Source organism: Mustela putorius, unplaced genomic scaffold, assembly GCF_011764305.1.
Source record: "Mustela putorius furo isolate JIRA1106 unplaced genomic scaffold, ASM1176430v1.1 tig00003853_pilon_pilon_pilon, whole genome shotgun sequence".
NCBI classification, from domain to species: Eukaryota; Metazoa; Chordata; class Mammalia; order Carnivora; family Mustelidae; genus Mustela; species Mustela putorius.
In genome coordinates, this window is record NW_025422005.1 from 37940201 (window position 1) to 37965460 (window position 25260).

General features: G+C 49.1%; 1 protein-coding gene across 1 annotated transcript in view; it reads right to left on the reverse strand.

Annotated features, from left to right (window-relative positions):
- The window catches only part of AGBL4 (AGBL carboxypeptidase 4), a 1601862-nt gene that overhangs the window by 109136 nt on the left and 1467466 nt on the right, over window positions 1-25260 (reverse strand). Inside the window, exon 7 of the mRNA XM_045064492.1 lies at window positions 8677-8766. Within this exon, the coding sequence (XP_044920427.1) occupies window positions 8677-8766 (90 nt within the window). The remainder of the gene's footprint in view (window positions 1-8676; window positions 8767-25260) is intronic.

Here is a 25260-nt window from a genome sequence, read left to right on the forward strand (position 1 = left end):
GACATCTCAGGCTTTCCATCAGGCCAGGGCTCAGAATCCATCAGCCGCCGAAAGCCAGTTGGACATCATTTACTTCTAGACCAACGCGGCAGTAGACCAGATGCCCTAATTTATTTGTTGGTCTTCATATTAAAGCTGCAGTTTGCCAGTAAACAGGCAGGCTAATGATGCCAGGTGCCCTTGTTAGGGGCTAATAATTGCTTAATCTGTCCACTAATTGACCCCGGCTCCCAGGGCAGCCCTCCATCAAGGAGCCAGCCTGCGCTCAGGGCCTGGACACGCTGCCTCAGAGGATGGCAGAGAATGGCTTCTGGAAATGGAGTAGCTCATTGTGATCCATCCTCCTTCACAGATGAGCAGATTAATTGGGCTGCCAATTAGGCAGCTAATAAAAGGATGAGAGAAGACAAAGCCAGGCCAGAAGCTGCAGCCATCCAGAGCTTCCTCTCCCATAGTGAGTGCAGGGCAAGGAGAGGAGAGGTTTTAGACTCGTCTTGGCTGGAGGTCAGATACAGTTCAACAGGAATCATTCTGCATGATCAGAAGTGGGAGGAGAGTCTTTTGTGAATGTGTGTGGGGGGTGGCAAGTGGAGAGTAGTGTGAGGAGAAATACTGGAGAACATAAGAGTGGAGAGGAAATGCCACCTCCCTGGCCACAGACCAAAAGCCTCCCATGGACTGAGGAAGCAGAAGGACCTGGGCACATGCATTTGGACCCTAACTGGTTATCAGCTGGAGAAGCTACTAGTTTTCTCGGCCTCGTTTCCTCAGCTTGATACAAGAGTAATAATACCCAATCTGGAATCTAACCCATGTGTCGGGGTTAGAACACCTGTACTTGAACTGCCTGACATAACACCTGGAAACGGTCATGCGCTTTAATCGACTCACTGAGATGGAGGATTGAGAGGCAACGAGGATAGAACAAGCTGAATGGAATTTGGAACTGGGGGTCCTGGTCTGTGAGGTTTGCTAGCTACATGACTTGGGAGCAAGGATGCTGAGTTGAAGAAGCCAGCAAACCAGCTGTCGGAGAACCTGGGTTCTAGTTGCGCCTCCGTTACTGGGTGAGCTTTAGAAAGACTCCGGCCTACTCTCCTCTTTAAAGTTAGGAGAAAGAAATTGATAATTCCCAAGGACACATTCCACACTGGCAGTCTGGGATTCCATCCCTTTATTCCTCTCCCCCAGAGTTGAAGGGTCCTCATCTATCAAGTGAGGAGAATAATCTCCCTCCTGCAGGGAGACACAATCAACCTCCTTAGATCAGTCTCTGTTCCTTTGGTAAACAAGTTCGCTGGGTCCTTGCCTTTGAACTGATTTAATCAAGAAGGTGGAAGAAAGCAGGACAATGGGAAGACTGGAGGCATGAGAGGCTGGGGGAGGGGAAGGAAAAGTGGTAGATGATCAGAAATTATAGCCAGGTCACAGAGCTCACTGCCCTGGGCTGACCTCAGCCTGGTCGTGATGAACCTCACCAGGCAACCCCAATGAGCTATTCATTGTTATTTCTCCCAGTGTACTTGGTTCAGGCCAGGGTACACAGCAGGTGCCTATTAACGCCCATTGGTAGACTGGCCCCAGGCATTCATTTGGCTTTGACAGAGTATAGGGTTAGCTGAACTGAAAATCACTTTCTATAAACATTCACAGGGCCAGGTCTGCACCATAAGCCTGGAATTGCAGGATACAGAAGAGTTCTTGCCCTAGCACATGCACGGTGGGAAAGCAACTCCCATTGCGGTGACGGGCAAAGGCTCAGGCGGGAGAATCTGGGGGAGCGCTGAGAACTCGGAGCGCTGAGAACTCGGATCACCTAGGAAAGGGCTGTGGAGAATGGAGATGTAAAGGATGAGTACAGTGAGTCCAATGAAGGGGTGCCAGGAGAAGGAGCTCTGGGCTGGGGGATCCCACACAAAAGCCAGAAGGTGAGGAAGAAGGCCTGTTGGCTAAGGAAGAGCTCTTCAATTCAAGGGCATAGCTCCATGATTAAAGGCACAGCCTATTCAAGCTATCTGGGTTTGAATAGCTGTGTGGCCTAACATCTCACAGACTCAGTTCCACATCAGTTAAGAAGGAAAGAAGAAGGGGCGCCTGGGTGGCTCAGTGGGTTAAACCTCTGCCTTCGGCGCAGGTCACGATCTCAGGGTCCTGGGATCGAGTCCCACATCGGGCTCTCTGCTCCGCGGGGAGCTTGCTTCCTCCTCTATCCCTCTCTCTCTGCCTGCCTCTCTGCCTACTTGTGATCTCTTTCTGTCAAATAAATAAATAAAATCTTTAAAAAAAATAGAAGGAAAGAAGAAAACTACCTTGGGGATTGTTGTGCGGATCTGTGAGTCAGTAGAAGCAAAGTGTCTGGCGTGTAGGAAATGGGCGTGTGTGTTGTCTGACTTTGCTCCCGGTTGGTTTGGCTGAAGGTGTGGGGACGAGAGGATGTTGGGAGAGAAAGGGAAGAGGTAAACGGGGATTTGCCAGCCCAGCTGAAGGGTATGAGGGGCACAGGAGAGACCACTGCCAATGACAGGGACTGACCTGGGATCCCCCACTGCAGTGTGGAATGGTGTTTGGGCTCAGTGTCCTGAAGGTGGGCAGGGTGGGGGCAGGCTTAGCAGAGAGCCAGGGAATATAGAGTCTTGCAGGCAGGAAATGGGGTCTGATATGGGGCTGACCTGCAATGACCAAGGTCCAGGAAGTCGCGAGGATATAACAGGTGCAGGGGAAGCAGTGTGGATAGATGGTGACACTGAGAAGGACATCACCTGTCTACCATCCCCAAGAGCATCACCACTCTTCACTGAAATGACACAATCCTGGGGAAGGCTGATCCCCAAATGACGGAGATTAAGTTTCTGGTCCCTGGAAGAATGGGGCTTCAAAATGGAAAATAAGTTCAGTTACAGAAAAGTCTGGAAAGTTACGTTTCCTGGGCCCTGGAGGTTTGAGGATTGGGGCTTGCATCTGCTGTTCAAGTCCTTCTTCCTGCCAGACCGTGAGCTCCAGGAAGGCAAGGACGGGTCTACTTCTTGGCCACTCTCTTGCCAGCATGTAGCTCAGCACCAGGCACAGGGAATGTCCGCAGCAGGTATGTGTGACATGAAGGAATAAAGATGGACCGGGGATGTGCACTGTATGCTCCTTAGCGGGGCTGAACTGTAATTCTATTGGCTCCATGTACAGGGATCAAAACAAAGTCAGAGTGGTGACATTTCTTTGCTGATGTCTCACAGGGGCCTCAATGGGTTTCAGATCCAGTTTTACTAGCTTCACAGTGATACCCTTTCCATTAAGGCAATATGGAAGAGTCAGAAGTTGATTTGCATGGGATCTGTAGAATGTTTGCATATATGTCTTCAGGATTTTCTCTCTAGAGAGTTCTGTGTGAGATTGCTATTGCCTCTGCTAAGAGGCAATCTGTTGCAATGGGAGGAGCCCCAGGCTTCAAGCAAGACACTTGGGGGTCTCTGTGGGACCCAGAGTGGGGGTCACATAAGAACAGCCACTCTAGACCTTCCCCTCGTCAGGCCCCTGTCTGCCCTGAGCTGAGTCCAACAACCTCAAATCATGGAATCACAAGGAGTCTGGCCCTGAAGAACCTCAAGTTCCTGGTCTTGGTTCTGACCTTTCCACCCCCAATGCTTCCCATTTCACAGATGAAAAGACAGAAGTTGAGGGAAGTGAAAAGCCCATGAACACCCCTTAGTGGGTCTGGTGTTTACTCAGGCTGTAAAGGATAGAGAGAGAGGAGAAGAGGCGGCATAGGTGAGGGATAGGAGTGGGAGGAAAACAGTGGGGGAGGGGAGGGGAGAAGGGGCAAAGGTCACCACTTCACCTTAGGAAACATTAGGTTGTGCTTGGTCCTAGTGTTTGTGAGTGCATGGAATGTGTAGGTGTGTATATCTCCCCTCTCCTCCTCTTATCTCCCCAGGGTAACCCCAAGGAGTGAGCTCCCTGAGGGATGGTCAGCTCTATCTCCTTGTCTGAGCCATGGGGGGGCCCGTGGCACATGGCAGCAAGGCTCACTTAACCCTCACAGTAGCCCCTCAAGGACTATATTGCTGCCCCAATTTTGCAGGTAAAGAAACAGAGGCTCTGAGAGCTAGGAACTTGCTGAAGGTCTAGGCCGGGAGGTGGAGGTGGTAGGACTCACACTCGGGCCTGCCCAAGTCCAAGACCTTGGCTCTGCCCACTTCCCCACGCTGTCCTCCAAGGGGTGGTAGGCCTTGCTCATACTAGATAGCATAATTTACTGGTTTAACTGATTTACTGGTTTAACTGATTCAGTTACGAAGGGTCTGCAGAGGACAAGTGTTCTGCCACTGGCACTTTTTGGAGTTGTCCCAACAACCCCAGAAAGCTTCAGTGAAAGAACATTCACTCGATCAGAAATCAGATACCTGACCAAACCTTGGACCTGCAATCTGGTCTTCCTGGAGCAGAATTGAGGAGGGCTCCGCTAGCGGCTCTCTCAGGAAAACAGCAAGGAAGGAGATGGGCTGGGGCACACGACACAGAAGCCACACACCTGGGTTTGCACGCCTTGTGGGGGTCAGAGGAGCCACACTGGGCACCTGCCAGGCGCTCCACAGTAACACTTCTTTAGGGCCAAGGGTATTCCAGACACTGTCCTAAATGTTTTATGGCTACAAACTCATTTCATCTTTATAATGACCCTATGAGGCAGGCTTCCCACTGTTATATCCTTTTCAAGATAAGGGAACTGAGGCACAGAGAGATTACACAAGGTCATGCTGCCCTACGTGGAGGAGCTGGGGTTCAGGGTCAGGCCGGCTAGCTCTACACACTGCTGTGTAGGGCCTCTCCCGAGCTCCTTGGACCTTTCCTGTCTTGGCTGGAAAGTGGGGATAGTTTGGCCTCCCATACACCATGAGTGGGGTTTGGGGCAGCCAAGGGGTAACTGAGAATCCCCCATCCAACCGCCAAGCAGGGCCTTGAGGAAATCTGAGACTTGCCGCCTTTATCGCCGCCCCTCCGAGTTCTAGGATGACGTAGTTTCCCTCTGCTCCCAGCAGCAGGTGCGTCAGCAGCTCGGCTGTGAGGACCGTGCTCCCAGCCAGATGGGGAGGTCCAGGCCCCACATATCTGTTCCCCGCTCAAGGTCACTGAGCCGGTTAATGTGAAAGCAGCATTAACCGGGCTGGAGGCATCTCGACCGTCCTTCTAGGCCCTCCCCAGAACAAGGTAGGCTGGGGGGGGGGGGATCCAGCTGGGCTCTGTGGGGCTGTGGTCTGGCCTATCTCCCGCGCGGTGAGAGACCCAGAGAGACGGTGCCTTAAGGTGTCTTAAGCTGCCTCAAGAAAGGGCAAATTGTGTCTCCAGGGACAGGTACAGAGATAGGGAAGGAAGAAGACATGCGGCCCAGGCCACATCTGCCATGAATTCACCATGTGGTCCTGGGTAAGCTATTTCACCTCCCTGAGCCTCCCCGTTCTCATCTGTAAGTGCACATCAACTGTTGTGGGGTGCCCAGGGCTTCCCAAGCCTGGCCTTCCAGCATTTCCCATCCCTGAGTGGGGCAAGAGAGCCTGTACAGGCTTGGGAGACCCAGACTCAAAGTCCCACTCTGCTGTCTACTGGCTGTCTGACCTGAAGTCTTCTTTCTCTGAGCTCCAATTTAGAATCCCAGAACCAATGCAGCCATTGTCCCCCATAGCTGCCCCATGGGGTAAACAAGATAATCCCCATTTTCCAGATGTAGAAACTGATACTCAAAGATCAAGCCCTAGGCATCACATAGCTCACAGTTTAAAGGGAAGAAACAAATATAAATCAAATACATAACAAATCAGGGTAATAAAGATGACCAGCAAGTCACCACAAGGCAGGCGCAAAGCAGTGGCTGAAGGGTATGGGATGGCAGCCCATGTGGGGTTCTTGATATAAACGTTGGGAGATAGGAAGTGTTTGCCCGGCGGCAGGGGGTGGGCAGAGGAGCAGCACATGCGAAGGCCCAGTGGTGGGAAGAAGGTTGCCTGTTCAGGGTTAAGTTGTATGGGGCAGGGATAGAATGAGGCTTGGGCCAGGAAACCTGGCAAGAGCCAGATGGTGGAGGGTTGTGAATGTCACGGCAAGGAGTTGGAGTTTATCTTGGGAAGGTAGAGGGAAGGCATTAAAAGGCTGTGCCAAGGAGTAAACATTGATGGAAAGCCTGCGGGACAGCACAGAGTCTATCAACTCGGTACCATCCAGATTCCTTTTTGGAAAAGCAGGCTCAGCAGAGAAAGCCCCCGAGCTGAACTCAACTTCTCTAGGTCTCAGGCCTTGTCTGTAATGTGGGGTGGTGACCCTGCCCTCTGTCTGCTGCCCACAGAGGAGGTGGGCCTGGGAGTTTGGACTCCCAGAGCTGAAAGGTTTGACAGTAAGGCTACTGTCTTTTTACAAACAAGGACAAAATAGTTGCATCCGATCAGCTGGGGGAACAGGTCTGCTGCCAAGTTTAGGAACTGACAGATGGCTGCAAGTAGAGGGGTTGGTAAAACCAGGAGGGACCTGGGAGAGGTTACTTCAAGGACAATACTGGGAGGAAAGAGGATGGAAGTGAGAAGGCCAAGGAGTGAGCCGGGGATGACAGCGGGGAGTTGAGACACCCAGGCTCTTTGGAGCGGCTCAGGTTTGGGCAGTCACTCCCTCTGCCCCAAACCCAGGCTCCTGGTCTGAAAGAAGTGGGGAAGCTGTGAGGTCTAATGACAGTGCTGTACGAACGCAAACAGGAAAAGAAGACTCGCATCTATTTGCGATAGTGCCTTAGAGTTTACAAATAGGTTACCTACAGCATCTCAGAGCACCCTGGGGAAGGGGGTGACGCTCGTTCTGTCAGCTGAGTGCCCGGCATGGGACTGGGTGTGTGTTTGCACGTGTCCTACCGCAGCTTCATAGCAGCCTTTGCAAATAGGTATTGATATCCTAATTTATTTTATGTTGAAGGAAACTGAAATCACACTGCTAGGATGTGGCAGAGCCAACGTTTGACCCTAAGACTCTCTGATGGCAAATTGCCAGATACTTCCATGACAATCCGCAATCTCCCTCAAGTCATATTATTTCTATGGGTTTGTTTTTTTTTTAAATCCCTTCGACCTGAAGGTCATTTTGGGACTAAAAGGAGATCAATTACTTAACTTCTCCAAACTTACATAATTATATGTAAGAATACGGTTAATATTAATTCCTATGATGTAGAAAAATTAATATAATTAAAATAAATTATATTTATGAAAATAATAATAAAAATAAAATAAAATATGTAAAGTGCTTAGAACCGTGCTTGGCACATAGATAGTATCACATATTTAATATATGATATACGCACTAGATAGGTAAAAATGCAAGTGTATTGGTGAGAATGTGGGAGAGTGGGAACGCTCAGGCATTGTTGGTGCCAGTGTAAAGGTCTTCGAGAAAAACCTGCGGAAATCTAGTAAGGTTGAAGACACACAAGACCTGTGACCTTCCATGTTATACACCCTGGAAAAGCATCTGCACGTAGGCACAAAGCAATGTACATGAGGATGTCTGTATCAGCTCGGTCCATAAGAAAAAACGCTGTAAACAAATGAATTGTCCAGGAGAACAGGCAGGGAAGTTGAGGCGCCTGTCAGACATGGGCCAGGGTACCTGGTGAAAAGAATTGAACTCCAGCCACACCCACCACCACGGATATTGGGTGAAAACAAGGGCCAGGGTACACAGAGTGATACTGTTTGTTAACTTTATAAAAAAGCTAAAAGAAAACACGTGAAACAAAACCCTAGACGGTTTAGGAATGCTTATATGTACAGTCAAACTATTGAGAAAGACAACAAAATACAAACTCCCAGCTACCTGTGGGAGGAGGAAGGGAGAAGGGAGGACAAAGGAATGAGAAGGAATAGATAATAGTCTTCTTCTGAAGCTGGTGAGTACCCTGGCATTCATTAAATTGTTATTTATGTATTATTTATTGAATATATTTCTTTGTTCACTAATTGAATATATATGTATATATATATACGCATGTATGCATATACATAGTTGACTAAACATATATTTTATGTGGGCTAAATATTTAGTAATAAATGACAACGCAATTATAAAGAGGTATATTTGAGATGAAAAATTGTATCTTATTTACCTCTGGTTGTCTGATACAAAGCATATTTTCTTGCTCATAGTAGGTATTTGAAAAGTTGTTTGTTAAGTGAATGATTGAATAAATGAGTGAATAGATAGCTTCTAATCCTTATTGCCTCAGTTCCTGCACTCCTACCCATATACACATTGGCCTGGGGCCAGATTTCTTAATTTGATAAACCACTGGAGAGAAGAAAACCCAGGCTAGGGAGTATAGGTGATGTCATATGGCTTATCCTCATCATGACACATAGGACAGCACTCCATTCAGCCCTGCCCATCTATCCACCCAACCATCCAACCATCCAACCATTCAACCAACCATTCAACCATCCATCCCTCTGTTCATTCTTCCACTAATACATGTAGTTAGTAAACATTTATTGAAAGAAATACTAATGGAGATCAAGTATAACCTCTTTAGAAGCAATGTGAATTCACATCTGAGATAATGACCCTGCATATGACCACACTGTCCCAGAGGCCATCAAGGTGCCCTAGTTGGGTTTGGGGGGAGGCACAGAATGCCCACGAGATTTTGCAACTCACCTTGGCACACAAATGAAGAGGGTGTTTCCCCTGGGTGCACTCGTCCCGTGATGAACACTACCTTCTGCTCTGCCCCTTCCCGAAGGTTGTCTGTAAGAAAAAATGGAAGGCGGTTGCTCAGGAGGGCAGGGAAAGCTGGGACTGGGAGTTGGTATGTGGGAGAGAGGGGCAGGGAATGGACTGGGTGCTTTACATTCATTTCTTAAATCAATGGGTTAGAATCATTAAGGCCCAGCTATTGCTGACTAATTAAATTATGTCCCCAACTACCCAATATTAAAAGACTACATTCCTATTGGTGCAATTGATCATGTCAATATTACAATCATCTGTAGATGTCATGAGTGAAGCCAAATCTCAGATCCACTGATCGTGCCCCTAGGCAAGTTGTGCATGCCTTCTGAGTTTCGATTTGCTAATCTATACACGTGGAGAGTATTAGTGATCAAACAAGCTTACATATTGCCTAGGACACAGTAAACACTCAGTAAATAATGGAGAAAAGAAATGAGCCATTTCTCTTAGTCACAGTAGCAGCTGCCATTTAATTAGTGCCTTGTGTGTCAGGGACATACTATACATATAGTTCTATAGAAACGTGTGTAGTTAATATTCCTTTTATAGAGGCAGACACTGATGCTCAGAGAGGTTACATAACTTGTCGAAAATCACACAGCTAATAGGTGTGGGTCAAGCTGAAATGAGAACTCAAGCCCCTGTTTGGCCTTGATGAAGTAACAGGGACCAGATTTCCTTTTCAACTTAAGCAACAAAATAATCGACACATACACAAAACAACTGTTCTCAGACAAGAGGCAGTGCCAGACTAATATAAGGAAAAAAGGGCACAAATGAAGTTTGCCTTGCCTCTTTGCCTGGAGGCCCAATCCTGACCAAAGAATGGAGAGAGGTATCCTGAGCAGACCATGGAGATCTCACTGAGATTTAGCTTCAGAGAGTCTGAAGCAGGTGGTACATTCCAGAGTAGACAGAGCTCTGTGGAAGAAGAATCCCAGAAATCTGTCAAGGAGTCCTCAAAAGTGTTTGCGGGGTCCCAAGATGTGTATGCAGAGGGTGAACTCCACGATGCCGTGTGGAAATGACCAGAGAACTGTGAACTGTGCAGGTGTTGGCTCACACAGGGCTAAGAGTCATTGGAATTCCCACCACCAAAGTGGTAGTCCTCACTGACCATTCAGGGCATTCAGGAGAGAGCCCGGAAGGGCCATGTCTTAGTGATGGGACTAAACTACTCTAGACTCATTCTAATAACATTTTAAAATCACGAAACGATCGAAGTGGACAAAAGAAACTCAAGTGCTTGTCATATAAAGTGCAACTCTCTTTAAGGAAAGATAACAAAATCCAGACGCTCGACAATGTACAATTCACAGTCTCCAGCACCCAATAAGAATCACTAGACACACAAAGACATAGGAAAATATGGTCCAAAATCAGAGCCTGAGCTTTTTTCTGCTTCTACAGAAATCTCATTCATATAATAGAGTTTAGCTATTGTGCAAAGAGATTATTAGATAAAAGCGGTGGCCAAGAGTGACATCTCCAGAAGAAAGGGGCAAGGGGGTACTTAGTCCCTGGCCAAAGCAGGCCGGATCGACCCAGAACAGAACCACAATCAGAAGGAAGTCAAAAATCAACACTGAGAGAAGCTGGGTTAAAGAATAATACCTTCTATTTTGGAGGATGATCTGGAGGGAGAGTGGAGGCAGAAATAATTACCAGGCTTTTTACTTCTGAATTGCTTAGGACAGGTTATTTTGAATGTGGTTTATGATCTCAACTGTTGATGCACCAAAGTCAGGGACCATATATCTATATATCTCTATATATAGATATAAAATTTATATATATATGTATTTTATATAAAATATATAAAATATAAATATATATTTAAAATACTTAAATATAAATAGATTTAAATATTTAAATATTTAAATATTTTAAATATATATTTATATATAATATATATATTTTATGTATATAAACTTTATTAAGCCCAATTCTCATATATATATATTCTCATATATATATATGTATGTGTGTATATATATATATATATATATATATATAAACTTTATTAAGCCTGATTCTAAAGGCCTGGAACTTGCTCCGTCTACTGGGGTGACTGGTACTAAGGTTACTGCTTCCCTAAAATAGGCCTCGAGAGGCAGCACGAAATACAATGGAGCCAATATTCATTTCTTTTTTTTTTCCCCCCAAAATATGTTCTTGAGAACTCACCCTATGCTCAGTTCTGTGCTAGACACCTTTAGGAACAAAGGGAGACAAAAGTTTATGGTTTAAAAGAGGAGTTAGACACCTGAATATTTCCTAGACTGAATACAAGCTCCTTCAGGGAGAAGCAGCGATTTTCATGGTTATTTTTAACACCATTCCCAGGACCCTGTGTGAAATAGCTGCTTGGGAATTGGCTATCAAATTAAAATATGCTCATGTAGGTCATGGCTTATCTTATTTAATCTTCACACACCTCTGTGAAGTGGACAGTACGAATCCCATTTTATAGGCAGAGGGACTGGAGTTCACAAAAGGAAGGGACATGCCCAAGGTCACCCGGCTCTCAGCCAGGACCCCTCTCACTAGCCCGTCTCCTCCTGGATCGACCAGCAACAATGTCAGATCCCATGCCTGCATTTCCACCTATAATGTGCATAAGAGAGTTTGTTTCCATCCCTTCTAGCTGGTGGAAGTTGAGCTACTGCCTTTGTATTTATATTGTTTTTTCACTTACAAAACAAAAAGTGAAATGCCACCAAGCCCTTTTAAAAAACACTAACACTGACCCCATCTATCCCCGCCGTCCAGAAATGATAAATAGCATTGCTGAGGCCCTCGGTGAAAGCTACCTTTATGGATGTCTCCCCTGGCCTGGTATCAACTCAATTGCATACAGTGTTTCTGCTGACCACAGAGAAATGCAAAATGGGCATTCTATTTGCACACTAATTTTACTGAGCCCCTGCGTCTTCATAAAATGATAACACGGGGCTAATAAAAATCAAGCATCTCGGGTGCTAATATAAGCAAATGTTGATGCAGGCAGGTAACAAATTGCTTTGTCATTTAGGAGGCCGTAAAAGAGCATTATAATCATCTTTAGGCAAAATGGATGGGTCGCCTTTGCTTAGCTTTTAGCTTTCATTTGCAAAATCAATTTAAGGTAATGTAGCTGCTCTGAGGTGGTGTGACATGGGACACCTCCCCCCCCCACCACCACCCACCACCCTGTCACCGCATCTCCAGACTCGTGCAAAGCCAATTAAACATATTCTTGGAGGAGGGGTGATGGAGGAAGTATGCTTGAACAAAGCCAGGGTGGAAAGCAGCTGAACAATGAAACCAAGAGCAGCTCATAAGCAGTGATGAAATTGGAAGTTCACTGAGGGGGACATGCACAAGCATACGAGGGCACACTCATGAGAAACTGGATAGTTAAGGTGTTTGAAGCCAAGTGTACTTTGTGTAGCATCCCAACACACATACACACCCTTTTGCCATTATACGCCTCTATCATCCACTATTTCCTTATAAAATATTTATCAAACACATATAGGGTAGCAGGCGCTACCTACTACTATCTTCATTTTACAGAAAACCAAGGCCGAGAGACAGAGAGACACTAAATGACTCACTGTAGTTCTCCCAGCCCAGGACAGGCAGCGTGAGGCCCCACCCAGGTAGTCTGACCCCACCGGTGTCCTTAAACCCCACGCTACTCTGCTTCTTGTGAAGGAGGATGACAACAGTGACCAGTTACGAGAGCAACCAAGTGGTATTTATTCAGTACTTACTCTGGGCCAGGCACTTCACATCTATCATCTTAGCTAACTGTCATAGTGACCCAATGAAACATCTATTATGCCTACCCCTATTTTATAGATGTGGAAATTGAGATCTAGAAAGGTGAACAACCCGTCTCCACCTGCATGAGTGGTGCGTGTGCAGGGGCCAGGATGAAACCCCAGGTCTTAGGAATCTCAAATACATGCTCTTCACACCTCTTGGAGAGTAAATAGGGTTCATGGGGTGGTTTTAAAAATACATCCACAAATTCTTCTTTGTGAATCTCTTCCCTTCGAGGGGTGGAGATGAAACCCTTTCCCTTCAGTGTGGGCTGGACAGACAGGCTTGCTCTAGCAAAGAGCACACTGGTGGGGGTGTCACTCTTTTGAGATTAGGCTATGAAAAGATGATGGTTTCCATCTTGGGAGCTGTCTCTCTCTCTCTCTCTCTCTCTCTCTCCTTCATCGCTCACACTGAGGAATCCGACTGCCATGATTTAACACTCAGGTAGCCTGGGGAGCCCTCACCTGTCTGGTCAGGAACTGAAGTACCCAGGAACAGAGGCCAGCCAAAACCATGTGAGCAAGCTTGGAAGGGTATCCACCAGTCCCACATGACCACAGCCCCAGCCACCATCCTCCAACCTCCTGAGCCAGGGCCATCCAGGGGAACCGTCCCTCCCCTCCTGGCCCAAAGAAACTGGGAGGTGAGAAGTCATTGTTTTAAGATGCTGAATTCTAAAGGAAGTCGTCAGGCAGCAATAGATTAATTAATCCCCCTGGAGACGGCCAAAGAAACTTTGCATCTTACCTACGGATGCCCAGCCTGAGTAAGACCAGAGCCGTAACCCTAGTGTCAACATGGAGGGAAAGCCTTAATGGATCAGGTCAGTCATCAATGGACCTGTGGCTGGTGTAGGTGCTGGAAGATACCGAGAGGCCCCACAGAGCACTGGTTGGGCCCTCTGAGGACAAAAGTCTCCCAGCAGTTCATGTGGTCCGTTTGGTTTCCCTTACCTTCTCTGACGGCAATTCTTCCAGTAACTTGTCCTAGGGAGTGTGAGCTGTTCTGTGGAGGAGGAAGGGGTGGAGAGCTGGAAGGAGAACGTGGAATGTTGCAACAGGAAAAGGATTTTTTTCCCTCCAGATCTAAGCCTTTGTCATTTTTTTTTTTTTTTTTTGACTTCATGACCCCTGAAGGCCATTATTAAGGCAAGAAAAGACCTTCTGACTGGTTTCTAAACCAAACGGGTTGCCTGCCTTGTTTTCTCAAATACTCTCCAGGCCTCAAACAGGTCCACACTACCATGAAGCTAGAGAAAAAGACATCCTGGCAGCAGTACCAGCACAGTTTGCTGGCACCTGCCTGTGGGCCCGCTTGGGACAAGAACAGCCTCGTCCCTGGTCTCCCTGTGCTGGCACCATCTGTGCCAGTCCACCCCCCACCCAGCCACCAAAGCCGTCTTCTAGAGTGCAAATGGGAGCCTACCACTGCCCCTGCCTGCAACCTTTCAGCACCTCTGTACTGTCCTCTGGCAAGTCTAGCCTCCCAGGTGTGACTCCCCTCATGTCTAGTACCTGGTGGCGGCTCCCGGCTCTAGCCCTTCCCCAGGCCCCAGCCTCAGCCACCTCCAGGCGGCGTCGTGAGCATGAAGGCTCTCCCACACCTCCACGCTCGGGTACACGTTTTTCTCTCTGCTTGCAATGACCACCCCCATCTCATCTGTCTGGCTTACTCCTACTCAGCCTTCCAGACTCTGCTCAGATGTGCCTCTTCCGAGGAGGGAGAGACGGAGCTTGTGGACTTGTTCTGGGCCACGCCTGGTGTTAATGTGCTAGATCTGATCTCCTCAGCACAATAGTTTTGACTTTCCCCTATAAAATATGGCACTCTGAAGGTAAGGTGCAGCTGTCATTCTGCTGTTGGTACTGACGGCAAAGAGCGAACAGGAGCTGGGAATGATAGTGAGAACACGCTCAAGGAGCAGAATTTTTGTGCATTCATTTATGAGAAAATGGGGTCTGGGAGGCATCGACAGAGCTTCCTTGGAGAACCCGTGAATGCATCTGGGTAGAGAGGAGACTTGATGAAGGGTGAAGACAACCAGGGCCAACTCAGCCAGGCTGACTGACGGTGAATCCCACAGGAGGGGAGGGGAGGATGAGGGACACTGAGAAAGACACTGGACCCTGTGTTGCTTTTGTCCCCTGAGGGGGGGTCTAGGCCTGCTGGCTTTCCAGGCAGAGGGACCAGGGCTCCTCTCCAGGCCCCACAGATTATGGTCTGTGAGGCCTCTGGAAAATTACTTACACATTCTGAGCCTCAGTTCCCTATGAAATAAGAATAATAATCCCTAGCTCACAAGGTAAACTTTAAGCAGGAGACTTTTAAGTCCCTGCCCTATGTCTTTGTCTGTAATACCGTGTCCCATTTATTGAGAGAAAAGCCACAGGAATAGAGTTTCTGTGCACTGCGTATATTTCCAGCAGGCTGTTCGTATGGGACCATGTGCCGTGCACTGGATGGTGGATCTCTCGTCCGTGCCCACTAGATGCCAGGAGCATTCGTTCCTCTCCCCAGGTATGATAATCTAAAATAACTTCAGACATCAGCAAATGTACAACATCTCCTTAGAGGCAAAATTGCCCCTGGTTTGAATATTTTATAAGCCTCTACAAGAATATTTCACCTTCTTCAGACTGGCCATGTCACTATCTTCTCAAGTAAACTTTTAATCTCCTAGACTTTCTATCTTTTCCACAACTCCTCCAAAAAGCCTTCCTAGATCCCTCCAGACCATGGAGCCTTCCCTCTCCTGCCCTCTGACCTCACAGAATTTACCTGGACCCCTGATCTGGTCATAAATCATTTGCTGCCTTGCACAGGCAGGGCCAGAAGCCACAGCTTGGATCTGTGCGGCCCAATGCCAGTATCTGCTCTTCTGGGCCTCTGGGCCATCATGAGAAAACATGATGTGGGCGGTTTATTTTCAGTCCTTCCCACTCCCTAGACCAGCTGCCCTCTGGGTCACATTCCCTCAGCTAGGTGCAGCTCTCCCCAGCCTAAACTCTCACAGTGGTGTGGTAGACTCAGGTGTGCTCCAGGGCTAGGTCTCTACCCTCAATGAGAAGGAACAAGAGAAGGAAGAGTTCCTGACGAGAAAGGAAGCATTAATTCTGGAATTTCAGGCCTTTGGGAAAAGAAGCCTCTCTGGTTTACCTCCTACATTTACAACATATTAAAAACCACCCTTTTGGCTTTAAAAAGCAGTAGGAAGGCCTCTGACTCATAAGAGGCTCGTAGACGCCATCAGAACTGCAGAGTCTATGGGGTCACTGAGTAGAACATTCTGACTGTGAAGATGAAGGGAGAGGCCCAGAAAGGACAAGAGGTTTGCCCCAGCCTACAGGGCTAGAGACAGGTCAAGCCAGGTCTGGAATCCAGGGTACGGCACTCCAATGTCCAGGCAGCCTCCGCTCAGGACACCAGGCTGCCTTCAGCAATGTCTCTCCAGGTGGGTGCCTGGAAAGTGCCCTATGGATGCCTGCCAGGGGAGTGAAGGAAAGCCGAAAAGCTAGGAGCCTAAATACAGAGTGTGAGGGCCAGCTGTCACCATCACATTCACCTTGACAGAGTAGCAGCACTCTGCTCAGGCGGCTGCTGCTGGGCTAGGAAGTTTAGAGAGCCTCCTTTCCCTGGGCTGGCACTCCAGGCCAGGGAAGAGGCACCCTTGCAACCTTCAGGAATAGGCTAATAGCAGGAAGGCTCTCCCTGCCACCATCTCTCTTGGTCCCAGCACCCTCCAAGGGCCTCCAGAAGGTCAGAACCAGACCTGCCCACTCTGACTTCCTGCTGAGGTGGGGTCTCCTGGGAAACAGGAAGGGGACTCTGAGACATCCTGTGGGAGACTTACTGGAAACTGCTCTCAGGAACACTTGTGAGAGGTGGGAGTTACACAGGATTGGGGCAATCTCTGTGGTGACATCGATCAATCCCACGGGGAGCCCTGGGCCAGAAGGGCTCTTCACAGTTGTTCTAGGAGGCAGCAGGGCTGGCCCTGTGTCTTACATTGACTGGATAGCTGTAGGGCAAGGGTGTAACCTCAGGTAAGGCAGCTTCCTTTGGCTGAGTTCAAGTTCCAGGAAGGAAATCAGCTGCAAGATGTTGGCCACTCGCACTCAGGGGATGTGAGGGAATTGGTCCTGAAGGGGAGTGGGTTGGTGTGCAGTATCTGCTACGCCAGGCTTTAGCTGAAGCAGCTGAGGAGAACAGGGCACACCTGAGGCCCAATAACCAGGATAGTTGAAGATCTTTTTAGCGCAGTTCTATACACACGTTCTAACACTGACCAAATGCCAAGTTTGGGGCTGGACCCTGAGGACATGGAGACGAACCAGATGCCACCCATGCCAACCAGGAGCTCAAAGATGGATGGGGAAGAAAGCTCAAGCCTGGCTTTGCCGTTTGAATGTAAGCTTGAATGCTAGAGTCAGACAGGAGGGTTAAACCCAAGCCCTAGTGCACGTGGCATTGAGCTCTAAGATCATTCATTTCCTCCTCTGCAAAATGAGGATGATACTGACAAGGGATCTTGTAAGAATTCACTGAGGTAATGCACTGGGTCTCTGCACATGAGCTGTTGGGTAGTACGTGTTCTAAAAATGGGTAAATGACAGGGGACGCCTGGGTGGCTCAGCCGGTTAAGCATCCGACTCTTGGTGTCAGCTCAGGGTCATGAGATTGAGCCCCACGTGGAGCCCCATGTCCATCTGGCTCTGCACTCAATAGGAAGTTGGCCTGAGATTCTCTCTCCCTCTCTCTCTGCTGCCCTCCCCCCGAAGAATCATACGTTTAAAAAAACGGGAACTGGGGCGCCTGGGTGGCTCAGTTGGTTAAGCGACTGCCTTCGGCTCAGGTCATGATCCTGGAGTCCTGGGATCAAGTCCCACATCGGACTCCCTGCTCAGCAGGGAGTCTGCTTCTCCTGCTGATCTCTCTCCTCTCGTGCTTGCTCTCTCTCTCTCAAATAAATAAATAAAATCATTTAAAAAAAAAAAAAAAACGGGAACTTACAGACGCTTAGAGGTCTCTTGGTCTGACTACCTGGTCTTACAGAGGCAGACATCCGGGTCATTAGACGCTTAGCAACACTAGAGCCATGACTTTGTCTTTTTCACAATTTGTATTCCCAGGACATCACACCCAGAAGGTACTCAATAAATGCTCCGGAAATAGTTGTAGAGTACTGGTAGCTTTTTGGTTGAATGAGCTTACGAACCGAGAATCGAGAATCGAGTGCCCAGGTTTTCCCCAGCACGTGCTCTGCCTTTCCTCTCTCCCAGCCTCTAGAAATTCCTCACCAGATTCAGTTTCAGCTTATTAGCAAATGCAAATTGAATTACGCTGTGCCCTTTTGCAACAAGGACAACAAAAACAGTTTCCCCAGGAAAAGAGGGCGAGAAGAGGTGAAAGCTGGGATGAAAGTCGAAGACAATACATTCTAATCAAACTTGATAAATATGTAAATTAAAACAGCTAAACAGCTGGCTTTGACAAACGACTTGTCGGTAATGGATTTTTCCACAGCAAAGGGGAGAGTTCAGCCTGCCCGCTCCTTTTCCGGGCACCCTGAGCTCCCAGGGGCAGGCAGTGGGATGCTAGGAGGCAGAGCAGAGAGCTAACACTCCCTTTAACGCCGTTTGTGGAGCGCCTCCTCGCCGCTAGGCTAGCCAAGGAGGGGGAAATTCTCGGTCTCCTACATGAAGGAGCTCAGGGGAAGGGGGGGGGGGGAAGAGCCACGCTTACCAGACTCCACAGGCTGTGTCCTGAGAAGCCAAACCAACCAGCTGTTGAGGAACAGAAATTCCATCCCGCTAGTGGTTCTATTGCCGCCTGGCGGTCTCACCAGCTCAAAAGTGAGCGCCTTTCAGTTTTTTCTCTTCTCGTAGGACTCCACTCAGGGATGGCGTTCAGAAAAGAGGTTTCCTAGGCTTGCTACAGAGCTCCAAGCAGACCACTTCCTGTGCCCCCTCTCATCTCTGTTTTTCCATCTGTACAATTAACTGTTGGGTATTCCCAGATATGGAATATAAGAAAAAAAAATAGCTATTGGAGGCAGCTCAGCAGAAGACCCACATAGCACAGAGCAGAAAGGAGCCGAGGGACTGCAGATCCTTTGCAAAACAAAACCATTGTCATTGGAAGCCCTAAGCGGGTGTGGGTTGTGGGTATCACTTAGCAATAGATAATTGTAACAAACACTGATGATTCTAGCAGATTTTCGAATAGTAGTCAGGTGAGGGGCAGTGAAAAAGGAACGGGTTGAAGCAGTTTCTGGGTGCCAGGTACGTTTCAGACATTATGACCCAGACCTCACCAGACCCAGGGAGAGTTGTCTTATTTTCCTCCTATCACAGACAAAAAAGCTGAGGTTGAGTACATTGCCCGGGACCGCCCAACAAGCAAGATGCACAGGTGGAATTTTATCTCCTTTCTATCTCCTGTGACTCATCTTTCTTCTGACACCTCCAAAGGGAAAAGCGAGTTCTGGGCTATACCAGATGAAAGATGTTATTTTGTGTGTACATGGGGACTTCTGGCTCAAACTACAAATTCCTGAGTTTTTGTACGAAGTTATCAGAATTGAGGTCCAAAGAGAAATTCAAGGTGAATGGTTTGCAGGCTTGGAGAGACAATATTACCACAATTTCCTCAAATAGAGAACCAATATTTATGAGTGCTCAAAGTAGCTTCAGGAGAATTTCCTAGGAGTAATGTGATCCATGCCCAGAGCTGAAGATCCGTCTTGCCCAATGCTGAAGGAATTCAGATTTGAAGACTGTTCTCTTTTTCCTATTGAGATCTTCATTGACTTGTATAAAAATACCACTTTCAATCTCAAATCCCCACTGGCATCTTTATATAAGCACCGAAAATGCTACTGGGCTTTGGAGATTTCATTTAATGAAGGAAAAGTATTTCTATTAAAGAGTGTAATTTTTTTCCCCCCCTCAACACAACATCTTCAGAGGAGCTGGAGAAGTTAGATTGTTCTGGGCCCTGAGAAAACAAACTAACCCATGCCTCACCCATGTCATGGTTACATGGACTATAAAACGGCAACTGCTAAGGGAGGCAAGGAAGGGTGAATGGGGAGGGGGTAATAATGAGACTAATCATGATAGAGGAGCTCCCGCATACCCATGACTTCACAGTTTAGGAAGCACTGTGGCCCTTACGAGGGGGAGGAGGAGAGAGCTGTTGCCACTCCAGCTCAGTCCCCTACCTGTGTTGTCTCAACAGCAGTTCTCTCTCCTCCCCACCCCTTCTTGGCCCTATAATCCCTTCTCAGGCACAGGAACCACCCCCCACCCCCAACCCTTCTTCCCTTTGGCATGAAGCAACATTCCATGCCCTGGAGTCAACCTGGGCTGCTGACTCTGACCTGCTTGCCCCCTGCCCACCCCCAACCCCACTTCTCACCCTCCCTCACCTGCTTACCATGCTTCCTCACATTCCTCTTTTCAGTTTCTCCACCCTGTCTGGGGGGCTCCCCTGGCTTCCAGAAGCTGGCTCCTTACCCCAGGGCAGCAGGAACTCTTGCTAATGGCCACGGACCCAGGTCTAACATGGGCCCAGGGAGACACACACACCGACTGCATACTTGCGGAGTCCACAAATACAGCGAACAGGTGTTGAGTGATGGGTGCTGGGGAAGGAGAGGGCCATAGGAAGAAGACTGAAGTGGTGGCTGAGGGCCGCAGATTATCTGAGGTCACACAGCTGGTGACTGGCGAGACCAGAACAGGTGTCTGTAGGGTGAACAATAAAAGCTGTGCTCCTTCGGCCTCCCTGGAGCTCCTCCACCCCCTCAGCGACGTGGGGAGCCACGGAGCGCGAGGGGGTGGGAGGCACTTCTGTATAGCTGTGCCACTCACTAGCCCTGTGGGCTTGGGCAGGTCAGTCCATGTATGGGTGCCTCAGTCTCCTCATCCATGAAAGGGGAATAATAATGATAATCATCATGTTTTGGGGTAGTCGTGAGGACTGGATAAGGTAAATTAAAATACCAGTAATAGTGCTTGTCACATGATAAGACTTCAGCTAAACGTTTGCTATTCTTCATCATTCGAGAAATATTTCTTGGGCCCAGTTGCCCGCTGGCCCCGGGAAGCCTTCGGCAGCGCCAGGCAGCAGGGCAGCCTCTGCTCTTGGCCCCCGTCACCCCTGCACTGTTACAGCGATGGCGCATCTGTATAATGGTACTATGCTTTTCGGCCCTGCCTTTCCTCTCTGGTGACTGAGCTCTTCGGGGGCAGAAGCCCTGCCAGGTTCAACTCTTCCTGGAATTCATCCCTTTTTCCTGAGATAGAGAAGGGCATTTTGACGGGTTTTTTTTTTTTTTAATGTAAAAAGTTGTGAAATGACTGCATCGAAATGTAAAATGCTTCTGAAAATTAGCAGGTACTGGGTGAAGCAGCCCCCCTCACCACCCATGCCCGAGAAAGCTTTGGTCTGCACTTTCCTTCGCTCCCCCTTCCTTACCACCCCTGCACCCCTCGGGACCAGCCTTGCCCGGGAGCCCACCGAGCCCAGTTTCTCGCCTCCCTCCCTCTCCTCAGCACCCTCGCCAGAAGTCTCCCTAGGGAAGGGGTAAGTTCAGGGGTGAGGGGAGGTAGCCCGCAATGTCTCCTTGGCACATTACTTGGCAATGTTTTTTGTTTTTTTTTAAAGATTTATTTATTTGACAGACAGAGATCACAAGTAGGCAGAGAGGCAGGCAGAGAGAGAGAGGCAGAGAGAGAGAGGAGGAAGCAGGCTCCCCGCCGAGCAGAGAGCCCGATGCGGGGCTCGATCCCAAGACCCTGGGATCATGACCCGAGCCGAGCCGAAAGCAGAGGCCTCAACCCACTGAGCCACTCAGGCGCCCGGCAATGTTTTTTAAAAAGGCTGAAGGTGTAATGGTTTGTTTCTTTGGCTGTGTCAGAGTGTCCCCATATCAAAATGGCTGTGTCAGAGCGGCTGCATCAACGTGGCTGAAACCAAAGGCTGTACCGAAACGATATGAACTCGGCCAGGAAGCCACCTGGCATGTTGTGGTCCTTGATAATGGATTTCAAAACATACACCACTGTAAGTGGATTAGCAAGCAATCAAGCTACTCTGAGCACCAACTCTCCCTGTGGAAATTCCTTTTCGTTCCAGTGAAGATGTTTCCACCACCCTAAGCATCAGAGAAGTTAAGGATGCTGCCTGATGTCACACAGCAGACCAGAGAACAGAGATGATTAGAGCTGAGTATGGTCTCATTAATCTCCCTCATTTTACAGCCAAGAGAGAAAGTGACTTGATCAAGGTCTCACAGAGAATTGGATTTTCACACACTAGATCAGAAACACATGATCAGTTCTCAGGTAACTTCTCCACGCTGTGCACTGGACCACAGCCTCACCACTGGACTCGTGGCACATGTGCAACAGAATAAAACAGGTGCTGACAAAGCTGAGCTAAAGCTCTGACTGCTCGAGTCCTAGGCATGCTACTTGAAAACTGGATTGGCCAAGTTCTTGGTGAAAGAAGCTTTCGTGTCCAGCTGGGCAGGTTTTCAATATCCCATTAGCCAGGCAGCCCACTGGAGCAGGAAGGCCTCTTGGTGGCCCCAGTCTGCCCGGTCCACAGTGTGGGGGCGCCGACCTTTATGCCTCTATTTCCAGAATTGGTATTTCTGCAGCCTGCTAAAGAAAGAAGCCTCCGCTGACCTGAGTCAGGAAATGATCTAGCCCTACTGTCTTTATGGCTCTATGACTTGGACTGAACAGAGTCTATCTTGAGTAAAATCAATGATAAAAACTGCATTTACAAGAATAGATTTCCAGAGGGTGTTTAGGGAGTGGTGTTATCCTAGGCTAAGGCTTCTCGGATGAACCTGGACCCTTGATAGGACCTCTGCCTCAGTTTATCCCTGGGCCACCGGGACTGGAGCTGACCTGGGTTTGAAGCATGTGACAGAGGGAAGTGAGGAGAGGGATGGCAATCACAGGGCCCCATGAAGGTGGCCTTTGGTGTTGCTGGTTCCAGAAGCCACAGGCCCACTGTGGGGCAGACCCTTGTGTCTGGGAAGGCATGGTGGTGGTGGGGGCGGGGGGTAGAGGTGGGGGGGTGCACTGAAGTTGCTGTCAGACACATGAGGCCTGAGAACTGGTCAAGTTTGCATCACGGTCACAAGCAGGGGCATGACAGCAGGGACCCCTCCACCGTCTGGACCTGTGACCATGGGCAAGCCACTTCACCTCTCTGGGCCTCCCTCTGCCTTCTCGGCTATAAAATGGGGAATCATAGTGGACTATCTCGTAGTTGCACCCTGAGGAGTCAGTGAGCTGCTAATTTGGAAAGCACTCAGTAGTGTCTGTACCCAGTGAATCCTATCAGTCTGTGTTTGTTGAATAAAGTAAGTAGTGATGAATGATACCCATTCGGGGCTCCAGGCCTGCAGAGGGAGGTGCTCGTAGTTATTTGATACTTCTCTCCAGGTATGTTGGCAAGAAACACATTTTATTCTCTGGTTCTCAACCCTGGCTGCATATTAGAACCAACTGGAGAGCTTTTTAGAGATAATGATGCCCAACTCCCATGCCCCCACCCTGCCCCAGCCACATTTCTGGGGACAGAGCTCAAAGGAAATTCTTCTTCGAATGAGTGGTCGCCAGTGAGAAGCCCTAGTCCAGCATGCGACCCAGGGTAGCCAGGCCCTCTGCTCTCTGGCTCCATCTTACTACACCTGCACTCTCTCAGATCGTCTCGCAGCTCCTCATTCTAAAATACTGTGATCCAGGGGGTTTGGAGGACCCAGGAGGTGGCTTGGCATGGCCCTGACCAGACTACATTGGTCGTCACAAGGAGAGGGTGTGTGAGTGAGTGGACGAGGAAGCGTGCCTACATCAAGCATATCATTTCCCACAGACACAGTCCCTTCCTGGGAACAGGACAAGATGACTAAGATAACAGAGGGGTGTGTGGCATCTCTGGGAAATCCTAAAGCTAGCTTAGACCAGACAGCTTGGATTTATGGCAGACACAGAGGCTGTGTGCCTGAGAAGGGGAAAAGGCTTTTTTCCAAGGACGAAGGAGGAGGATTAAGACCTTTGCAGCTGGGGATGTGGAGGGCCCCACACATGCATGCCAGGATACAGAAACAGGTTCCTGGGAAGGAGAAGGGAAACGGGAAGTTGCCGTAGTTGAACATCTGATCTGTGCAGGCACCAGGGGCATGCTACTTATCGAATCTCATTCCTTCCCAGCAACCGCCTGGAGGGCAGGTGTTCTGATCCCCATCCTGCAGACCCCACAGGTGGCGAGCGGCTGTGCTAGGATCCGACCCAGGTCACTCTGATTCCAGAACCCCATGCTCTTTCCCCTACGACTCAGTGCCTCACTCATTCAGAGCTTCCTGTCCTCATAACCTCCCACACCCAGACCACACCAAGAGTCAGAAGGAAGCAGAAGGGTTGAGAATGACCCAAATCCAGATCCAGAATTCCCACATTCAAGGTCACATCCGGGCTCAGGAGAGTTTGTTTGGGACGCCAGGGTGACAGGGAGATTACTCCCAATTTCCGGAACAAAGAGGCTTACCCTTTGAGAGCTAGTCTATAAGCACAGAGTGAAACAGCATGGGAACTGGCAAAGTCAACATAAAGAGAAGTGGGCCCTCCCAGGACATGGTTGTTGACTGCCTGACACTGAGAACACAGTGAGGGAAGCAGGCCTCCGTGAGCTGCCGCACCTCAGGAGCTGTGACAGGTTTGTGACAGGCCTAGCCTATGTCCGTCCAGGGCGAGGACAACCTGACAGCCCGGAGGTATGAGCCTGCTCAGTGTAGCAGGTGCCATGGTGGGGGGGGGGGACTAAACTGGGGGGCTGCAGCTCGGACTAGCCATCCCTTAGACCCTGCCCTCTGGCCCCACCTCTGCACTCATGCCGCTGCCTTGGGCACGTCACCCAGCTTCCCCCCTGGCTTGCCCTCGTCCATACTACTTGTCCCTGCTCCCAGCTGGTGAGAGGGGCCAGGGCTCTCACTAAGGACCAAACAGGCCCGGAGCCCCCATCTCTTCACTCAAAGGCCTGAGGGGGACATGCCGCCCATCAGAAAAGTCCCATTCCTTTCCACTCACACATCTTGGGCCTACTTGTGTGTGAGCCCTGAGCCCTTGGGATGAGGAGACGATGGGGTCACGGGGCTGCTCCCCGGAAATGTACCATCTAGGAACCAGGTAACATTATAAAAACAGAAAGCACATTTTCTTTGGGGAGGCCTGGGGACTGAGGAGCGTACACTCCAGTAATCTGCAGAGTTAGAGAAAGATGGGTACTTGTGGAGGATCTGAGAAGTGCTCCTGGACACACATGTGCCAGTTTGCAAAGCCAGTGTCACAGGCAGACAGCTTCCCCCAAGCTAGCTCTCTTGCTGGGGTGAAGCCCAGACCCCTAAGCACAGCCCGGCTGTGAGCGGAGCTGACCCAGCACTGGGCTGGGACCTCCCGTATGTCTTCCCTCGCTGGTTCAGAGTCAAATGAAAGTCTTGCATAGCAGAATTTGTACCCTGTCCTCGCTGGCACATAGTAGGTGCTTTGTGAATGCTGAAGTGAACAGGACCAGCCACCCTCTGCTTGCTTGAAAGCCCTGAGTTCATTAGCACCCAGGTGATAAACCTGACTTCCCAAGAAGAAGGCGGGCTTGCTTTTTTAAGGGTGCTAATGGGGC